Here is a 16,730-nt window from a genome sequence, read left to right as displayed (position 1 = left end):
TAAAATGATTTTTTATTAGTTAAACTGTTAATTGAAAACTTGAGACAATTTGGCTTTTTACCTTCCACATTGTAATCTTTGCTGAGCATATTTTTGTGCTAACCATGTATTTTTTGTGGTTCTATTTTTGTCGTTGTTGTTACTTCTGTTCTTTGGTGCCTCTACAAATAAATATCATATGACCACATTTCAAGCTAGTAGTTCCTGTTATAAATATCTGTGGTTAGTGTGAGCCACATTCATCCAACTTTGGAAGTTTGAAACACAGTGACATTTAAGCAGCAGATAAACTGATGATGATTGACGAATGCACATGGGACTGACATAGTTTAAGAGGCCATGGTTAACTTTTGTTGAATGGAGATGCTTTAGCGATCTGGTTTTCAGATATGAACTTTTTTTCTGTACACACATATGCCATTATGTTCCCTCTGAACAAATACTCCTCTGTCGAGGCTAAATATACATTGCTTTGCTTGCTTAGCTGCACATCCATTTTTGTTGTTTTTATGCTTCAATGTTACTTTTTAGCTGTTATCATTTGGTAATTAAATTATTTATTGTTTTTTTCAGATCTTTTAACGAAGGATTATAATTTTGATCAGAAGTTCACATTTGCACTGTTGGGAAATGCTGGGCTAGTAAGAATATTTGCCTTATTTTAAAAATAATACCTGTTCAGGCTTATCCTTTGGGCCATCCTAAGCTGCAATTGTAAAATGGACATGCAATTTTTCTGTTGTAGCATCATGTTTTTTTCCTGGTAGTTGTCTCAGCACAAGGCAATTGCCCTGTAGGTTACGATTAATTAATTAATATATTGCTGTGACAGCTGCCGCTCTCCTGAACCTTACATAATTTCGCTACTCCATTCGTATTTATTATATTATCATTGACTTATTAAGTTTCCATTTGATTTATCTCTATCATTGATTCAATTTCTATACAATATAATCGAACCATCATGAATATACCATTCTCATAATTATGCATATAAAAAAAATAAAAACTATTTTATTATTAAATTTAGTTTTATAGGGCATACTTGTCTCGCAAAGCCCAAATTTATATATTCGAATTCATATTTTTCATATCAACTAATATATATATATATGACTAACAGTAGAAAGAAACATCACAAAACAAACGATCAGAAGTGATAACATGGATGAAAATATTACTAGCTAGTTATAAAGAAGAGGATGCATGCATGTTAAGTAGTGTCATTGTTCCATTCACCCCTCTTCTTGGCAATGTAATCGTCAGCTTTGATATCAACATTGGGATCACCATCTTCATCACTTCTAGGTCTCCTTCTAATCCTTTGCTCCCTTTTCTCCATCTCTTCATCTTTAACTCTTTCTGAACCTCCACAACATGACATGCTTCCTCCCATCCCTCTCTCTAAATATGTATATATATGAAGGCTCTTAATTAAGATAGCTTGCAATGAAGGTGGGTTTATATGTCTCTCTATTTATAGAGGCTCTTCTTAGTGAAGATAGTATGGAAGGTGCAAGTATATATATATATATATATATATATGCATATGCTTATTTATATTGATTATTTTGTGATGTTGGGGAAAAAGATACAACTTCAAAAGTTTAAGGATCATTAATTGATAGTCGGTGTAGTAGGCGAACATGGAATATAATAAAGCGAAGTTTTCTCATGTGATATCACTGTTCCTTCCTTTTGCATTTTCTTTTAGTTTATAAAAATTAGAAAGAAATTTATGTTCACAAAAGTGGTTGAAATATATTCTTAGATTTTTCTTCTGCTGTTATTATTATTGTTATTATTGTTGTTGTATGCTTCTTTGTCATGTTTCAGTTCCTCATAGTATACATAATTAAAATATATATTCATTGTTATGAAAAATAAAATCATTTAGTATTGACTGAAATATTGGGATTATGCATGGTTGCATAAATTTTTCATTAATTCTCCATTATTATTTTATCCATATGTTCATTGTATTGTTTATATATATGTGATCTACACAAGATACAATTCTCTTTAATTCATATATTCTCTTACCAAGAGTTTGGATTATTAGGCTGAGATAAGTCGGGGGATGTATCAAATGAGTAAAGGTGGGGACCTGAGATTTTCATAAACTTATTCCTATATCCTATCCCTATCAAGCATATATTAATAATAATTACGATTAATATATATATATATATATATAATTTAAAGACGTATCATGCATGGGAATATATACAGTATTTAATTAGATATATTTAGTGAGTCTTTTTTTAATAATATTATTATTTACGATATTTTGTATATTAACTAATATGACTGTTAAATAATATTTTATATTTAATAGTAAATAAGTTTATATAATTATTAGATTTATTTAATATATTATTATTTTCTTTTCTACTATTTATTTCTTTCAACATGACTCAATTCTTATCTGGCTTGACATAGTATTAGAGGGAGAGAAAACATAACTGTCCATTGGTTGCTCTGATTCTAATATACTATTTTAGTTTTAACATCTAGATATCATTCATAAGCGCTTTGGTCCTGGTTAATTAATTAGACAAAAAAAATAGATTTGAAGTTATTAGGGATCACAATTCATATTTGAATAATTTTATGCTTAATTAGAAAATTTTGCAAATCTAGATTTGACGTAAAGATATCATTAATATGTATAGTTTTATTAGCATCTGGAATGAGCATAATCTTTTTGTTTAATTAACTTAATTAAAACTCTATTCACTTGACAACAAACCTAATACCTTAATTAGGATCCTAATCCTTAAATTATTTCTATTCCGAGTACCGAACATTAGCTGAATAAAAGGTGTTATATTCTCACCTTTTGTGAAAAAACTGATGTGATTTTGAAAGAATAAAGTAGAAATATTCAGCTTAATTAAATTAAATTATATTCCAATTTTAGATAGATAACTTTTTGACTTGACTAGAGGGATTGATTTATCCAATCTAATAGAAACAGATAATTGAATGATATATATAGAACATTATAGAAATAGAGCTAGACACATAACCAAGTGATGCCTTGCTAGTCAGTCAATGATAAGAGTACCAGCCTTAGAACGTAAGGAATAAAACTAAAGGCTCATAAATAAGGGATCCTTTCACTGCCTTGGAGCTTGGAACTTGGAAATTCATTGAGTGTGGTAGTGTGTTAGACTAGATTTCTTCAACAAATATGAAAAATGCGTAGATTTACCAAATTTTGATTTAATTAATATATGTCATGAGGGACTAGATTCTTTCGACAAAGACAATGTGTTTGTGTCTTTGACTAGATTCCTTCAGCAAAAAATATAAAAAACTTGCGGATATGATTTTTTTTTAATTTAAAATTATTTTTTAAAAATAATATTTTTAAAATTGTTTTGGTTTTGGAAATTTGGGAGTTACCCCAAGTTACCCCTTAACTACAGTGAAATGTTCTAAGGGTAGGGTTATCCCATTAAGTTTTTAACAATGTTTATTTATGATTGAATAAAATGGTTTATTTATTTTTCCAATAATAATAACAAGATTAAAATTTTTAATTAATTAAGTCAAAATTGATCAGTAAATTTTTTTCTTTATAACTAATAAATCAAAACTAGAATACTAGACAAAGAAGCTGTAATCTCTTTGACCGCCACCAAACAAATAAAGTCAACAACAGTCGTACCTCTTTTTCCACTTTTCTAACTAACTCAATGCTTCTCTAACACTCTACACGTCTAACAATGTCGAGTTTGTATGAACATGGATCGGAATCATATAGCTAAACAAAATGAACGTTTACAATGTATATAGAAGTTGTTGTAACAAGGATTGTTTCAATATTTTATATAAATGAAAGAGAATATAACAAACATTTGGAAGTTAAATCATCATTTGAGATTAGTTGAGATGATTGGGCAAGTTGTTGATGTTGATAGACTGTGTTTGTTGGTGAGAATGATATTTGTTTGATATGTCCCCTCACGACAGTGCTTCCATCAGAGACACCAATCTTAGACTTTAACTGCTTGAAGAGTATTATTGTAAGTGGTTTCATTAAGACATCAGCAGAGTTGATCTTTTGTAGAGATATGAGAAACAATGAAAGATCCTTAGTACATGATAACGAATGAAGTAGTAGTCAATGGCAATGTGCTTCATACAAGAATGGAAGATGGGATTGACAGAGAGGTATGTGGCGCCAATGTTATCACAAAAAATTTGAGGAACAAAAGAACATGGAACTTCTAATTTTTGTAAGAGATCTTTAATCCAAAGAATTTCAGTAGAACAAGAGGCGAGAGACCTATATTTAGCTTCCGTTGATGATCTTGCAACAATGTTTTGTTTCTTTGAACATCACAAGATCGCATTGCCACCAAGATAGACAATGTGGGCTGAGATACATGTGTAGTCATCATGGTTGCTGGCCCAATCGGCATTGGTAAAAGCAATAAGCCAAAGTATTTGATGTCTTTTGAGAAAAAAGGCCATAATAAAGAGTGCCCTTGAGGTAACCGAGAGCACGCTTAGTGGCAGACTAATGAGTTGTAGTCGGAGCATGCATAAATCGAGTAAGCTTGTTGACAAAAAATGATACATCTAGTCAAGTGAGAGAGAGATACTAGAGGGCGTCAATAAATTAACATAGGAGTAACACATGCTGTGGCACCTATCATATTGGTTTTGGCAAGAAGATCACGAATGTACTTATGTTGAGTCAGAATTAAACCGGACATAGTAGGAAGAACCTCGATGCCGAGGAACTAATGCCAAGCACCAAGGTCCTTAACTAAAAAATGAGTTACCAAAGCATGAAGAAATTATTGAAGAAGTTAATATTATTCCCCGTTACTAATAAATCATCAATATACACTAAGAAATAAACTATAGTAGTAGCGGAATGATTAAGGTTGTATCATTGCAAAAGTTAGAAAAACCATAGGAGAGCAAGAAACACTTGAGTTCAGTATACCATGGCTACGGTGCTTGTTTAAGGCCATATATTGCTTTGAGAAGTTTGCACACAAAGTTGGGTTTGGATTGATCAATAAAACATGGTTGTTGTTGCAAAAAAAAACCTCTTCAAATAAGGTGCCATGCAAAAAACATTATTAGCATCCTACTGACAAAAGGGTTGGCCATTAGATAGGGCAACGGAAAGAACAAGACAAATAGTTATCGGTTTAACAACTAGACTAAATGTGTCATAAAAGCCAAGACCGGTACATTGATGAAAATTTTTGGTGAAAAGGCGGGCTTCGTATTTAGATATGGAACCATCAAGATTATGCTTGATGGAGACAATTTTCAACCCACCAAATTTTGTGAAGAAGAAGAAAGCTAGGATGTACGAGATCCCAGGTACCATTTCAAAGAAGAGCCGTAAGTTCAACAAACATAACTTCATGCCATTCAATATGTTGCATAGCTTTGGAAAGACATGTTGGTTTAATAGAGTCAGGGAGAGGATGATTAGTGCTAGTTTGTTATATACTTTTTGGTTTAAAGATGTTATTTTTTGAACTACTAGACACGGGATGAGAGGAAGCAAGTGGTTGGGAATGAGACTAAGGTTATTGGGTGATATGACGTGTAGCTGAAGGTACATAGGATGAAACATTAGGTGAAGAAGAAGAGGAAATAGGTGAAGAAGAGATATGAGATGGACCTGTCCCCCAGAAGGGACTGACACTGATGCTGGAGAAGATAGGGTAAGATATGCATTGGAGCCAGAGTTTCTTCATGACCTTGAGGTTGTTGCTGAGAACTGGATGTAGACGTGCATATGGAAAAAGCAAGAGGAGCAGGAAAACAAAAAATTGGAAGAAAGAGTAGAAGATGAAGTATAAGAAGACTTTGAAAAAGGAAATTCATTTTCAACAAAATGAATATGTCTAGAAGTGTAAATTTTGTGAGTTTGAAGATCCATGCGAAGATAGGCACTTTGGTGGAAGGAACACCCAAGAAAAATGCAAGAAGATGATTTAGGTTCCAACTTAAGCCAAGGAAAACATAAACAACCAAAACACGAAGTTTACTATAGTTTGGTAATTGATTAATAATTTTTTATAAGGAGAAGAAAAATGAAGAAGAACATTAGAAAGACAATTGATTAAATAAACTGCAATTTGAAATTCATAGGTCCAAAACTTTAGTGGAAGTTTGGTGTGATAAAGTAGAGTCAAACCAGTACCAACAATGTGTTTGTGACGTCTTTCAATGGTGTCATTGTGTTGATGGGATGTAAGAAGGTGTTTTGAGGTGTTGAATCCCCGTGATGCATAAAAAATCCTTAAGAGCAATATACTCACCACCACCATCAGAATAAATAGAAACAATTGAATAATGAAAAAAAAATTCAACAACAGCTTTAAATTGATGAAAGATAGTAAAATATCCAATATTTAAGCGTAGGGGATAAAACCAAATATACTTGGTAAAGTGGTCGATAAAAATAACATAATAATGATAGCTATCAAGAGAGGGAAACAGAGAAAGACCCCAAACATTAGTATAAATAAGCTCCAAAGGTGCATGCCTTTGCAAGGTAGAGTCACCAAAAGGTAAGCGGTAACTTTTATTGCATAAACATGAATGACAAGTTAAATCACATGAACAAGAAGAGGAAAGTGAGACAAAACTAGATTGAACTAGCTTATTGAAAATTCTAAGGGTGACCAAGACAACTATGCCATGTGGTTTGAGAAGCCAGAGCAACAACATAGGTAGATAAAGCAATAAATGACTTTTATTTGCATAATGAGCTAGAGGCCATTCATAGAGATCATGTCGTTTCCTTCCGTGGAGTAGAGGAGTCTCCATTTGTAAATCCTTGATAAGAAAATATGAGGGAAAAGATTCAATAGATGTTTTATTAGACTAGCAAAATTTGAAAGGAGAGATAAGGTTTTGATTAACAACATCAGAAAAAGTAAAAAATGGAGAAAGAGTTGTAGACCCAATGTGAGTAATTGGCAAACTTGAACTATCACTAATATGAATATCATTAGGCCCTTCATATTGATGATGGAGAGACAAGTTGGACAAATTAGATGTGACATGATGAGAAGGTCTAGAGTCTAGAATCCAAGATGAAGAAGATGGAAAAGAGGTGATAACATGATTGCCAGTTGGTCAAGAAGGGCAAAGATTGGGAAAAAGCTTGAAGCATAGATTTGCGGCATGATCGCGATTGTTACAATATTAATAGATGATGAGGGTAGTAGAAGGTGGGGTAGAGATGAAAGATTTAGATGGTTGAGAGAAGTAGAGGGAGAAAGAAATATACTGGAGTTGGATATAGGATGTCAAGGTTAGGTGTTATAAGGACTAGATTGGGAATATGGTACGTTTGGCTGAGTTAACAGTGGGTGGCATAGGATCAGGATGTAGTTTATCATTGTGAAGGAGAAAAGTTTCATGGGCAATAAATTTATCAGATAACTCTTCGAAAGGAACCACGATATTTGATGAGTGTACAATGTTTATGTATTTCATATCATTTTGTACACTCATTCGGCATGTATTAAAACCATATTGTGGAATTTGATGCTAAATCTAGTGTGTTTTACATTCTCAGGCTTAAGACAGTACTTCAAGATGAGAGAGAGCCAAAAGAAGTATTCCAGACCTTAAACGAAGGAATTGGAGTTCTATCGGCATCATTTGAATAAGGACAAGGCAAACTAAGTACCTTACGAGCGGCTTACGGCTAACCTTACAGCCGTAAGTAGATTCCAGAAAACCTTACAAGCATGCTTATGCAAGTAAAGGGGAATTCAGAGCCAAATCAAAGAACCTTACAGGCAAGGCTTACACCCATAAGGATCATCGAAAGGAGTTTATGACCACAACATATGCCTGTTAGGGCAGTCGCAAGAAGCAACACAGTGAAGTTTATGATCCAATACTTACGATCGTAAGATGGACTGTAACACAAACAGAAGACCTTATGGATGTAACTTACGGCCGTAACGCTCACATCTATCTTCTCCAGCTCCCTTACGCCCATGTCCTTTCACCCGTAAATAGCCCGTAAGCAATCGAGTATAAATATAACTGATGAGGATTTTTAGGGTATTCTATTCATTTTTTTTGGGCAATTCTTGGAGGCGAAGTTAGGGAATAAATGAGAAGAATCTCTAGCACTCAAGGACTATTTGAATGGATATTTGGATCGACATTCAAGGGGATTTAAGGTTGTAGCCGTCAAGCTCATCTTGACGGTGTGCATGGAAACTTTTCTAGGATTTCTCTGGCAATCCTCTATCTAGGGAATTAAGAAGGGGTTTTCATGTTTTTCATGTCTCCTCCTATTATTTGTATCTTCAGTGCTTGCACTCTTTTAATGAAGGGCTAATTTGTAGATGTTTAGACATAGTTTAGGGTTTATTTCATTGACATTGGTTGTTGGATCTTTGATGCTTTAGTTGTTTTCTTAATTGCAATCATCTCTATTTGAGTCTAATTGTGTGTTTTTATCGAATGATTATTACTGTGGTGAGAGCCCCCTAGTTTTCATACGTCTGATGTGTTTTGTGATGAGAAAAAATTCCCACCTAGCATAGACATGCCACAATTTGAGAGGATAGTGACAAGGTCCCCTTGCGTATATCCCGCAAGTGCACGGGTTTGTCGAAGTAATAATCCCGGATGAGCGGGTATCGAATCCACAGGGAATAGGGAATAAAAATACTTAATTCGATTCTAAGCTATGTGAAAGATCAATGATGATAAGTGTGACAATGATTCAATTCTCAACAATAAAAACAACAAGTAAGAGAGCAAAAGTAAAGAAGGGGGTAAGGCAATCGATAAAGATGGGGTACCCGGATATACTCCGCCTAGGATAATCGTTTCAAGTGCAAGAACCCTCTATTATGCTTCCTAATCAATGCAATTGTGAGTCGTGGAAATCCTAAATTACATAGTCCCAAATCCAAGGTCAACTATGCCTAACTCTATACATGTCCCGGAGGAGAGATTAGATAACCTCTCAACCTCGCACTCGCATAGAGTTGCAATGAGCTCTAGGGATTCCAAGTGATAAATCTCTTCCTAATTATAGACCTAACCCTTTGGTCCAGGCGGAAGGTCCCTAACCACGATTAAACCCTAGATACTAAGATCACCTCAACGCTTCAATCCATTGCACGCGCAACTAAGCCCCAGCGGAGGGTCATTCCTTAGACCATTCACTCTATTATGGCCGCAAAGAACTCGAGGAACGGAGGTAGAATCTATCACGTGGAGGGGAAAGGGGACGCTCCTGTACCTCTCGACTCACCCTCTCAACCCTCTCCAACCTAGCTTTGTCTAACGCTTGTGGTGTGTCACTCACTCACAAGGTTACCAACAAGAACTCTCAATCCTAGTGTCACTCTAGGAAAAATGTTCATACAATCAAGCATTCAAGGTTGGAACTCACAATAAACATCAATTTAATGAAAGCATAATAAAGAGATTTAAAGAAACGAATACATCCTAGGGTTCACAAATACCTAAGTACCCACTAGGGGTTTAGCTCTCCATGGAGCTAAGTATAATCAAAGAAATAGAATGTAAAAGTAATGAATCCATAAAGAAACCCCCTCGATGGTCGTGTCGATGGTCTTGTGGAGAGTCCTCTACTCGTCGTCCAAGGATTCCCTCGTCCGGTATAGGATACGCCTCGATGAAAGCTCCCCTACCAACCTTCTTCCTAAGGAATGATGATGTCGGAGCCGTAGAACCTCTCCAAAACCCTAGCCAATACCCCTCAAAACCCTAGCCGAAGCCCTCTCTCAAGTTGGGGAAAAAGATGGAGAAGAGAATCCTAAAATCGGGGCTGAATCGGCTTTTTATAGGGCTGGAATCGGGCTACTACACGGGAGTGGATGCTTCACGCGCCCATGCGGAATTTCCACACGGGCGTGGATAATTTCCACACGCCCGTGTGGATTCTCTGAACTCCTGTTTTCTCGGCCGGCTGTGAAAAGTGCTGCTACAGTACTTGCTACCGTGTTGCTACATTGCTCCGCTACAGTATCCGGCCTGAATAGCTTCCCGAATCCATACTTTCATCGGAGTAACGCAAACGGCCACGCGTTCACGTCGTGGATCACTTGCTTCTTCAATGATAGGCAAGTTGGTGGAGCTCTTGTTCTATGTGCATAAGTCGGAATGCTCGAGTGTGACTGCCTTTGTGTCCCTCCAATTGGATGTGCCAAACTCGAATACGAGGATGTTGGCACACACTCTAGCATCTCACACCCGACCTATATCTTCGCGTTTGAACCTTAGCAAGATTTCCTCCAAAATCAGTGCATTGTGCTCCACATTGGCTTTTTTCCTTCATACTCGGCCTCACAACCCTGCCTACACGAAAGTAACATAAAAACACACGTATTAGTGTAAAAACCCGAGAAAAGTAATGCTCAACATAAGGAATGAACGCTTCGTAATCATATCGCACAAGCACTTATCAGCACTTATCAGATAGTGAGTACACATCTGGTTAAGGTACTTTAGAGACTTCGTCTCCCACAATCCTTCCATGCGGAGTAGATTATAGGGGAAATTGCATCTCTACTCTGTATTCGGATTAGAGATAATTTCTCTCTACTGGGGAGATTATCTACTTAAGAGATTGTCATTAGCTCATAGTAAGGTTTCATAGAGTGTTAATACGATTTTGTGAATGTTTGTATTAGCTTTGCACCTATTCAGTTACTCTTCGACTAAGAAATCGGATTTAGTATAATTCTAGAAACCTTTCGGTTCAAATAGGATTGCATACTTAGACAACCTTTGCCCTGTACTTCATAATCCTAGATGATGCTATGCCCAGTCATTGTTTCTTCGCATGATTTCTCTCCTATTTATCTTTGTACTTCTTTCTTTTATTCCCTTTTGTTTACACAGACACCATTCGATTACTTAGGCTATTTTTTAGAATTAGGATTATTACTAGTATTCACTTTCTTCCCTATGGACCGACACTCTGCTTTATGCACACTATTATTACGCGATCGGCAAGTACACTTGCATCTCTATTAGTATCTCAAGTACGCATGATAGTGATAAGTTCCTTATAAGTAGTACCAAGACCATTAGTTGCATAAACTAGAAGATCAGCATCACTAGGAGGATCACCAAAAATGCTAAGTTCATCTGTAATCTTCTTGATGGAAATAAGAAAGCCAGTAATGGAAAGATCGCATCAAGTAATCATGCTTAGGGGTTGTTTGGATTGGCTTTTAAAAAAAGTGCATTTTTTTTTTTTTGTAGAAGCACTTTTAGAAAAAGGTACTTTTAGAATAAGTTAAGTGCTTATGCATATTTTTTTTGTTTGGATATATTAGTTTCAGAAGCACTTTTGTTGTTGTGAAAATGTTTGGATGTTTATTTCAAAAGAACTTTTACAGCAACAAATTACTAAAATGCCCTTTTACTGAATTATGATAATAACTCAATAATTATACATTACTCACATGTTTTACTTAATAAATAAATAATATTTATCACTATTGTTATTATTATAATTAAATGTGTTATTATTATTATTATTATTATTATTATTATTATTATTATTATGAGGGCTATTATTATTATTATTATTATTATTATTATTATTATTATTGTTTTTGTTGTTCTCATTATTATTATTATTATTATTATTATTTTTTGTTGTTATTGTTCTCATTATTATTATTATTATTATTATTATTGTTTATTATTTTTATTATTATTATTATGTTCTCATTATTATTATTATTATTATTATTATTATTATTATTATTATTATTATTATTATTATTGTTGTTGTTATTGTTGTTGTTGTTGTTGTTGTTGTTATTGTTGTTATTCTTCTTCTTCTCCTTCTACAATGGAGGAACAAAGTTGTTATTTTGTTGTTTTTGTTCTTCTACAATGGAGGAACAATATTGTTAATTTCTAGTACAATAAAAATCACATTAACATCTTACAAGTAGATTGCATATTCTACTATAATAACAACAACAATATTAATATGCTCTAACAACTACAACAACCAATACAACAATTAATAACAACAATACAAATGGTTTTTTAACATCCACAATAGCCATAACAACATTTTTACAAACATTCCAAAATCAACTTGTACCTTGATTAAAGAGTTGATTCCGAATAGTGTTTCTAACTCTGATCATTTGTTTGGTGTCTTCATTGGTTGGTTGTTCCCATGAACTTTCACCATCATCCTCAAATTAATGTCTTCAAGGACCCTCAAGAGCATCTAAATCATTGTTTCCCATTCTTCTAATATAATTATGTAGAGCAAAACATGCCCATATAATTTGAAATTGTGCCTTCATTGTGTAAGTGGTCATATTTTGTAGGATCTACCATCTTTCCTTACAAACCCCAAATGTTCTTTCAATAACACTCCGCAGACTAGAGTGATGATAGTTGAATACTTCATTAGAAGACCTAAAAGAACGAGACATCTTAAATTGTGGAATGTGATACCTTGCACTTTTATATGGCCCTAGAAACCCTTTCATACCCGAAATCCACAAGATAATATTTTCCTACAAAAAATATAATTACAAAATAAGAAAGTAGAAGTACAAATTAAAATTTAATTTAGGCAATTACGAACCTTCTGGTGGTTGAGGAAAATTCATAGATGGATTTCGTAAAACATCAAGAAGAATACGTGTTTCGTGAGTTGATCCCTCCCAACCAATAAGTGCATATGTGAAACACATGAGGCGTGAGATTGAGAGATTTCTTCGCGGGACCTTGTAGGGGGTTAGGATCCTTGCACGGGAATTAGGGGTTGGATCAATCTTTAGGAATCGGATACAACTCTTGGAATCCCTAGAGTGCTTTGCAATCATATGTGGTGTGAGGTGTTGAGATTGAGCGATTTCTCCACGGGACCTCGTGGGGGACTAGTATCGGTGATCGGGAGGTCGGATCCGATTATATTTTGATTTCCACAACTTAACTTTCTCATCATAGAAACACTTTGCTTATTCGGTACCTAATACCTGAATCCTAGGGGGAGCATTGCCCGAATACCCCACTTTTACTGATTGAGATCTCCATCCATTTAACCCTTGCATATTCGTCTCCGGTATTCACTTCTTCGAACATTAGATCACCACACCTTTCCATTTATCATTAGGTTAGAAAGCAGAGAAGAAGTTAGTACTAGTAGCCCTGTTCCCTGTGGATTCGACTACCCACTCACCGGGGTAATTATTACTTCGACACCCGTGCACTTGCGGTACATACACGCATATTCGGACGTGTTACATATTGAAGTCACATGCAGCTAAAATATTGGTTTCATGATGTATACCCTTTCCTATTCATGAACGGGATTTGTTTGTCAACAGGGACATGAATTGCCACATGTGTTCCATCTACTACTCCAATGCAATCTTTGAAGTAAGGCCAATATCGATCATCACCTCGGATGTGCTCCTCCACATCTCTGAAATTCCTGTCTACTGGTCTAATGATATCATTTTCAAGTTTGTGGACAGCTTTCAACACTCGATGAAACTGTCGATACAGTGTCTCTCCAGAATGTTGAAACCTCTCTTTTACATTTCTACAAGTAACTCCTTGTCCAATTGTGTATAAGAATATTAGTACTGTTTCTTCAGCGGTGACATTTCTCATATGTTGTAGACCATACTTTTGAGTGAGCTTAGTCACCAAACACCTAAATACAGACTTTTGCATACGGAATTGCTCGAAGAACGGATTTGCGGATCCATTCAGTATCTCATTGAACCACATGTGACCAGTCAAGGAAGATGTTCTTTTCTCATTCTTTAACATTAACTTTATATATTGATATTGTGCAACTGCTGCACCTGCATATATCCTTCCAAGAAATTCCCGTGACAAGTCCAAATTGCTATCTTCATCTTCTGAATAAGATATTCTTTCATTCAATTCTGTATCTGAACCGGACACGAACTCCATCGTCTAGTTGTACCTATGTAAACCAAAAGAAATGATAAATACAATAAACATACAAGGCAAACACATAACAAAATATATATATATATATATCAACAAATCCAAAGGCATAAGAAACAAGTTTAACACAACAAATGTTTCTAACAAATATTCAACAAATCCAAAGTTATAAGGAACAAGTTTAACACAACAAATGTTTTTAACAAATATTCAACTAACCCAAAGCCATAAGAAACAAGTTTCATACAACTAATTATAAATAACCATGAGAACTAAGTTCAAAGCAATGACTTCAACACAAAGACAAACTACGTTCAACATAACGAACAAGTGCAAACATATATAAGGATAGATGCACTATTTTAGAAGTTAAAATCGGTCGATGTTGTCCATATTGAATGTGTTCAACCAGCCCTTAGCAAGTGATGGATCCCTATTCATTAGGTGCACGAAGGTCTCTCTATAAGTTTTCCTTGCAAACATCCTGACCATGAGGTAGTATTCTGGGCTCCCTCGTTCAACCCCGGCATCATGTCCAACAAATCCACACATTTACCAATATTGTAGGGATCCTCGTCTTCAACTTTTGAAGTAGTTGAATGGAACATATTATCCATCCCAGAGATAAGACGATCAAATGATTCTTGTAATTTGTACGTTGCACTTTTTCTTTCTTTTCGTGTAGTTTTTCATCTCTTCTTATCTTGTGTTGTGCTAGTTTCAGCCCTTGGGGTATCATTACATTGTTCAGGAGTTGCACCGTCAACATGAAAATTGTCTGCATCGGTTTCTCTTTCATTCATCTCATTGTGAACATTGTCGTTAGAAACTTCATTGTCTGTAAATGGGTTTGCATATGGCACCAATGCCATGTACCCTGTTGCCACCACATCTTTGAAGCAAATCTCCATCATGTCTAGGAATTTTGGACCCTCATTTCGCCATTTCAAATATTCTGGGTTTTCCTGTTGCAAACAATGCAATAAAACAAAGACAATTTGTTATAATTTCTTCAAGTTAATAATAACATAAGAAACAGATAAATAAATAATTCTTGTAAGCTCACTTGTCTTTTTCTTTCCCACCAATCATCGCTTGCCACAATTGTCCTCTTAATAGGGTCCCATCCAAGGCTTGTCTGGTGCTCCACTAGCTTTGCCCACATGGAGAATTCTTTCTTCAGTATGTCCCATTTATTTTTTAATTGCTTGTAGTTATAACTCACCCCTGTTCTCAAATAAAATTTTGCCACGATATTTTTCCAACCTTCTTTTGTGAAGTGGGTGTGTGGCCTATTACCAACTTGAACATCCTCAACACATATCTTTAGTATCAATTTATGTCATCCCATCTAGCTTTTGGAATAGTTTTAGATACAATTGCATTTCCATCACTTACATCTTTCCCGCCTGCAGCTCTTTTGGGTGCTAGTTTTGAAGCCATTTTTAAGAGGATATGATTATAAATTTGTGCCCTTATACACCACACTAGAATTCTTGACTATAAAAATGATTCCTAAAAGGGAGAACAAATAGTCAATATATGCTAAAGAACCTAGACATTCTTAAGCTCAAGTAATTAAAAACATGTCTACTAGAATTCTTGACTATAAAAATGATTCCTAATGAAGTGTTAAATGTTATCAAAGCAATTGTTTTAAGAAGAAAAAAAGAAAATTGTTGCCAATGATAATAATCTTGGTTTCGATTAAGCTATTGAGGTATCATGGAAATGCTTGGATGATGGAAAGATGCCACAATGTATGTCTTAGGTTTGGCCAGTTTTGTAGATGAAGTTGGATGTATAGTTTCTATATATTTTAAGTCAAAACAAACAATAAAAAGATGATTTGAAATTTTTCTGAATATGATGATTGTTTAAATTTAGAATTGCCAGTTTTAGCAAAGGTGATGGTTATATGTTTATTAATAGAATGATGATAGAGTATCATCTAGCAAGAATGAAGACTCAAGTTTTATTTATTTATTTAATTCATAGAGTATAAATTCCTTCAAAAAAAATCCATTGCAAGTTAACATGACAAGCAACTGATTGATTTGCTAGAGAAGATACATACATGCATGTGTGACAACTATTGGACGTGTTTGTCTTGTAGTGTTTATTATATCAACCCTATGTATATGAATAGAGTCACTAGTTTGTAGTTTAAATCTTTTTTCATTGTCATTAATTTCAAATCTTTCCCAAAAGGCGTAACAATTCATTGCTAGCTATTTGTTTCTGGAATTTAGCATGTGAAAAGGTAGATTGTTTTTAAACTGCCTTTTATTCTTGGCATGTACTGACATGCACAATCAATATGTGAGCTTCATTTAATGTTACCCTTTGCTTGAGCTGCACTTCTTTAAATGCCAACTATTTCACATTAGCATAGTTAGATAAGGTGCCAATTTGATTCTAACAGTATCTATAACTAAAAATAACTAAAGTAGCAGGAAATTGCTCTTGTGGACACTATGTCAGATCATCTTTCTTGATTGAATTTAATTAGAATGAGTGGTCCTTCTATTGTCCTCTCTCTTAGTCTCTAAATGATGTGAACTCTATTGTGTCCCTTTTTCTTATGGAATGCTAGTGAATGATGGTGGTTTCATTAATTTTCTTGTCTGAGAAAGCTAGTATTAACAAGAGAATATTGTGCAAGGGTTTAATGTCAAAGGCTTTTGAAATATACTTTATTTATCAATGTGGATATCAGTAGTTGAGGACTGATCAACAAGACATATGCCCATCATTTATAGAATCACTTG

The 16,730-nt window shown here is 34.7% G+C and overlaps 1 protein-coding gene across 1 annotated transcript; it reads right to left on the bottom strand.

Moving 5' to 3' along the window:
* Positions 1–14,648: 14,648 nt before the first annotated feature.
* LOC120268556 lies at positions 14,649–15,124 on the bottom strand. The gene is made up of 2 exons (XM_039275901.1): positions 15,026–15,124; positions 14,649–14,924 (listed from the first exon to the last, which is right to left on the bottom strand). Exons 1-2 carry the CDS (start codon positions 15,122–15,124, stop codon positions 14,649–14,651), a joined length of 375 nt encoding a protein of 124 aa, XP_039131835.1.
* Positions 15,125–16,730: the final 1,606 nt, after the last annotated feature.

The sequence above is a fragment of the Dioscorea cayenensis genome, chromosome 9 (genome assembly GCF_009730915.1).
Source record: "Dioscorea cayenensis subsp. rotundata cultivar TDr96_F1 chromosome 9, TDr96_F1_v2_PseudoChromosome.rev07_lg8_w22 25.fasta, whole genome shotgun sequence".
In the NCBI taxonomy this organism is placed as follows: domain Eukaryota; kingdom Viridiplantae; phylum Streptophyta; class Magnoliopsida; order Dioscoreales; family Dioscoreaceae; genus Dioscorea; species Dioscorea cayenensis.
The sequence above is the reverse complement of the archived record's forward strand: the minus strand, read 5'-3'. Positions and strand labels throughout refer to the sequence as shown.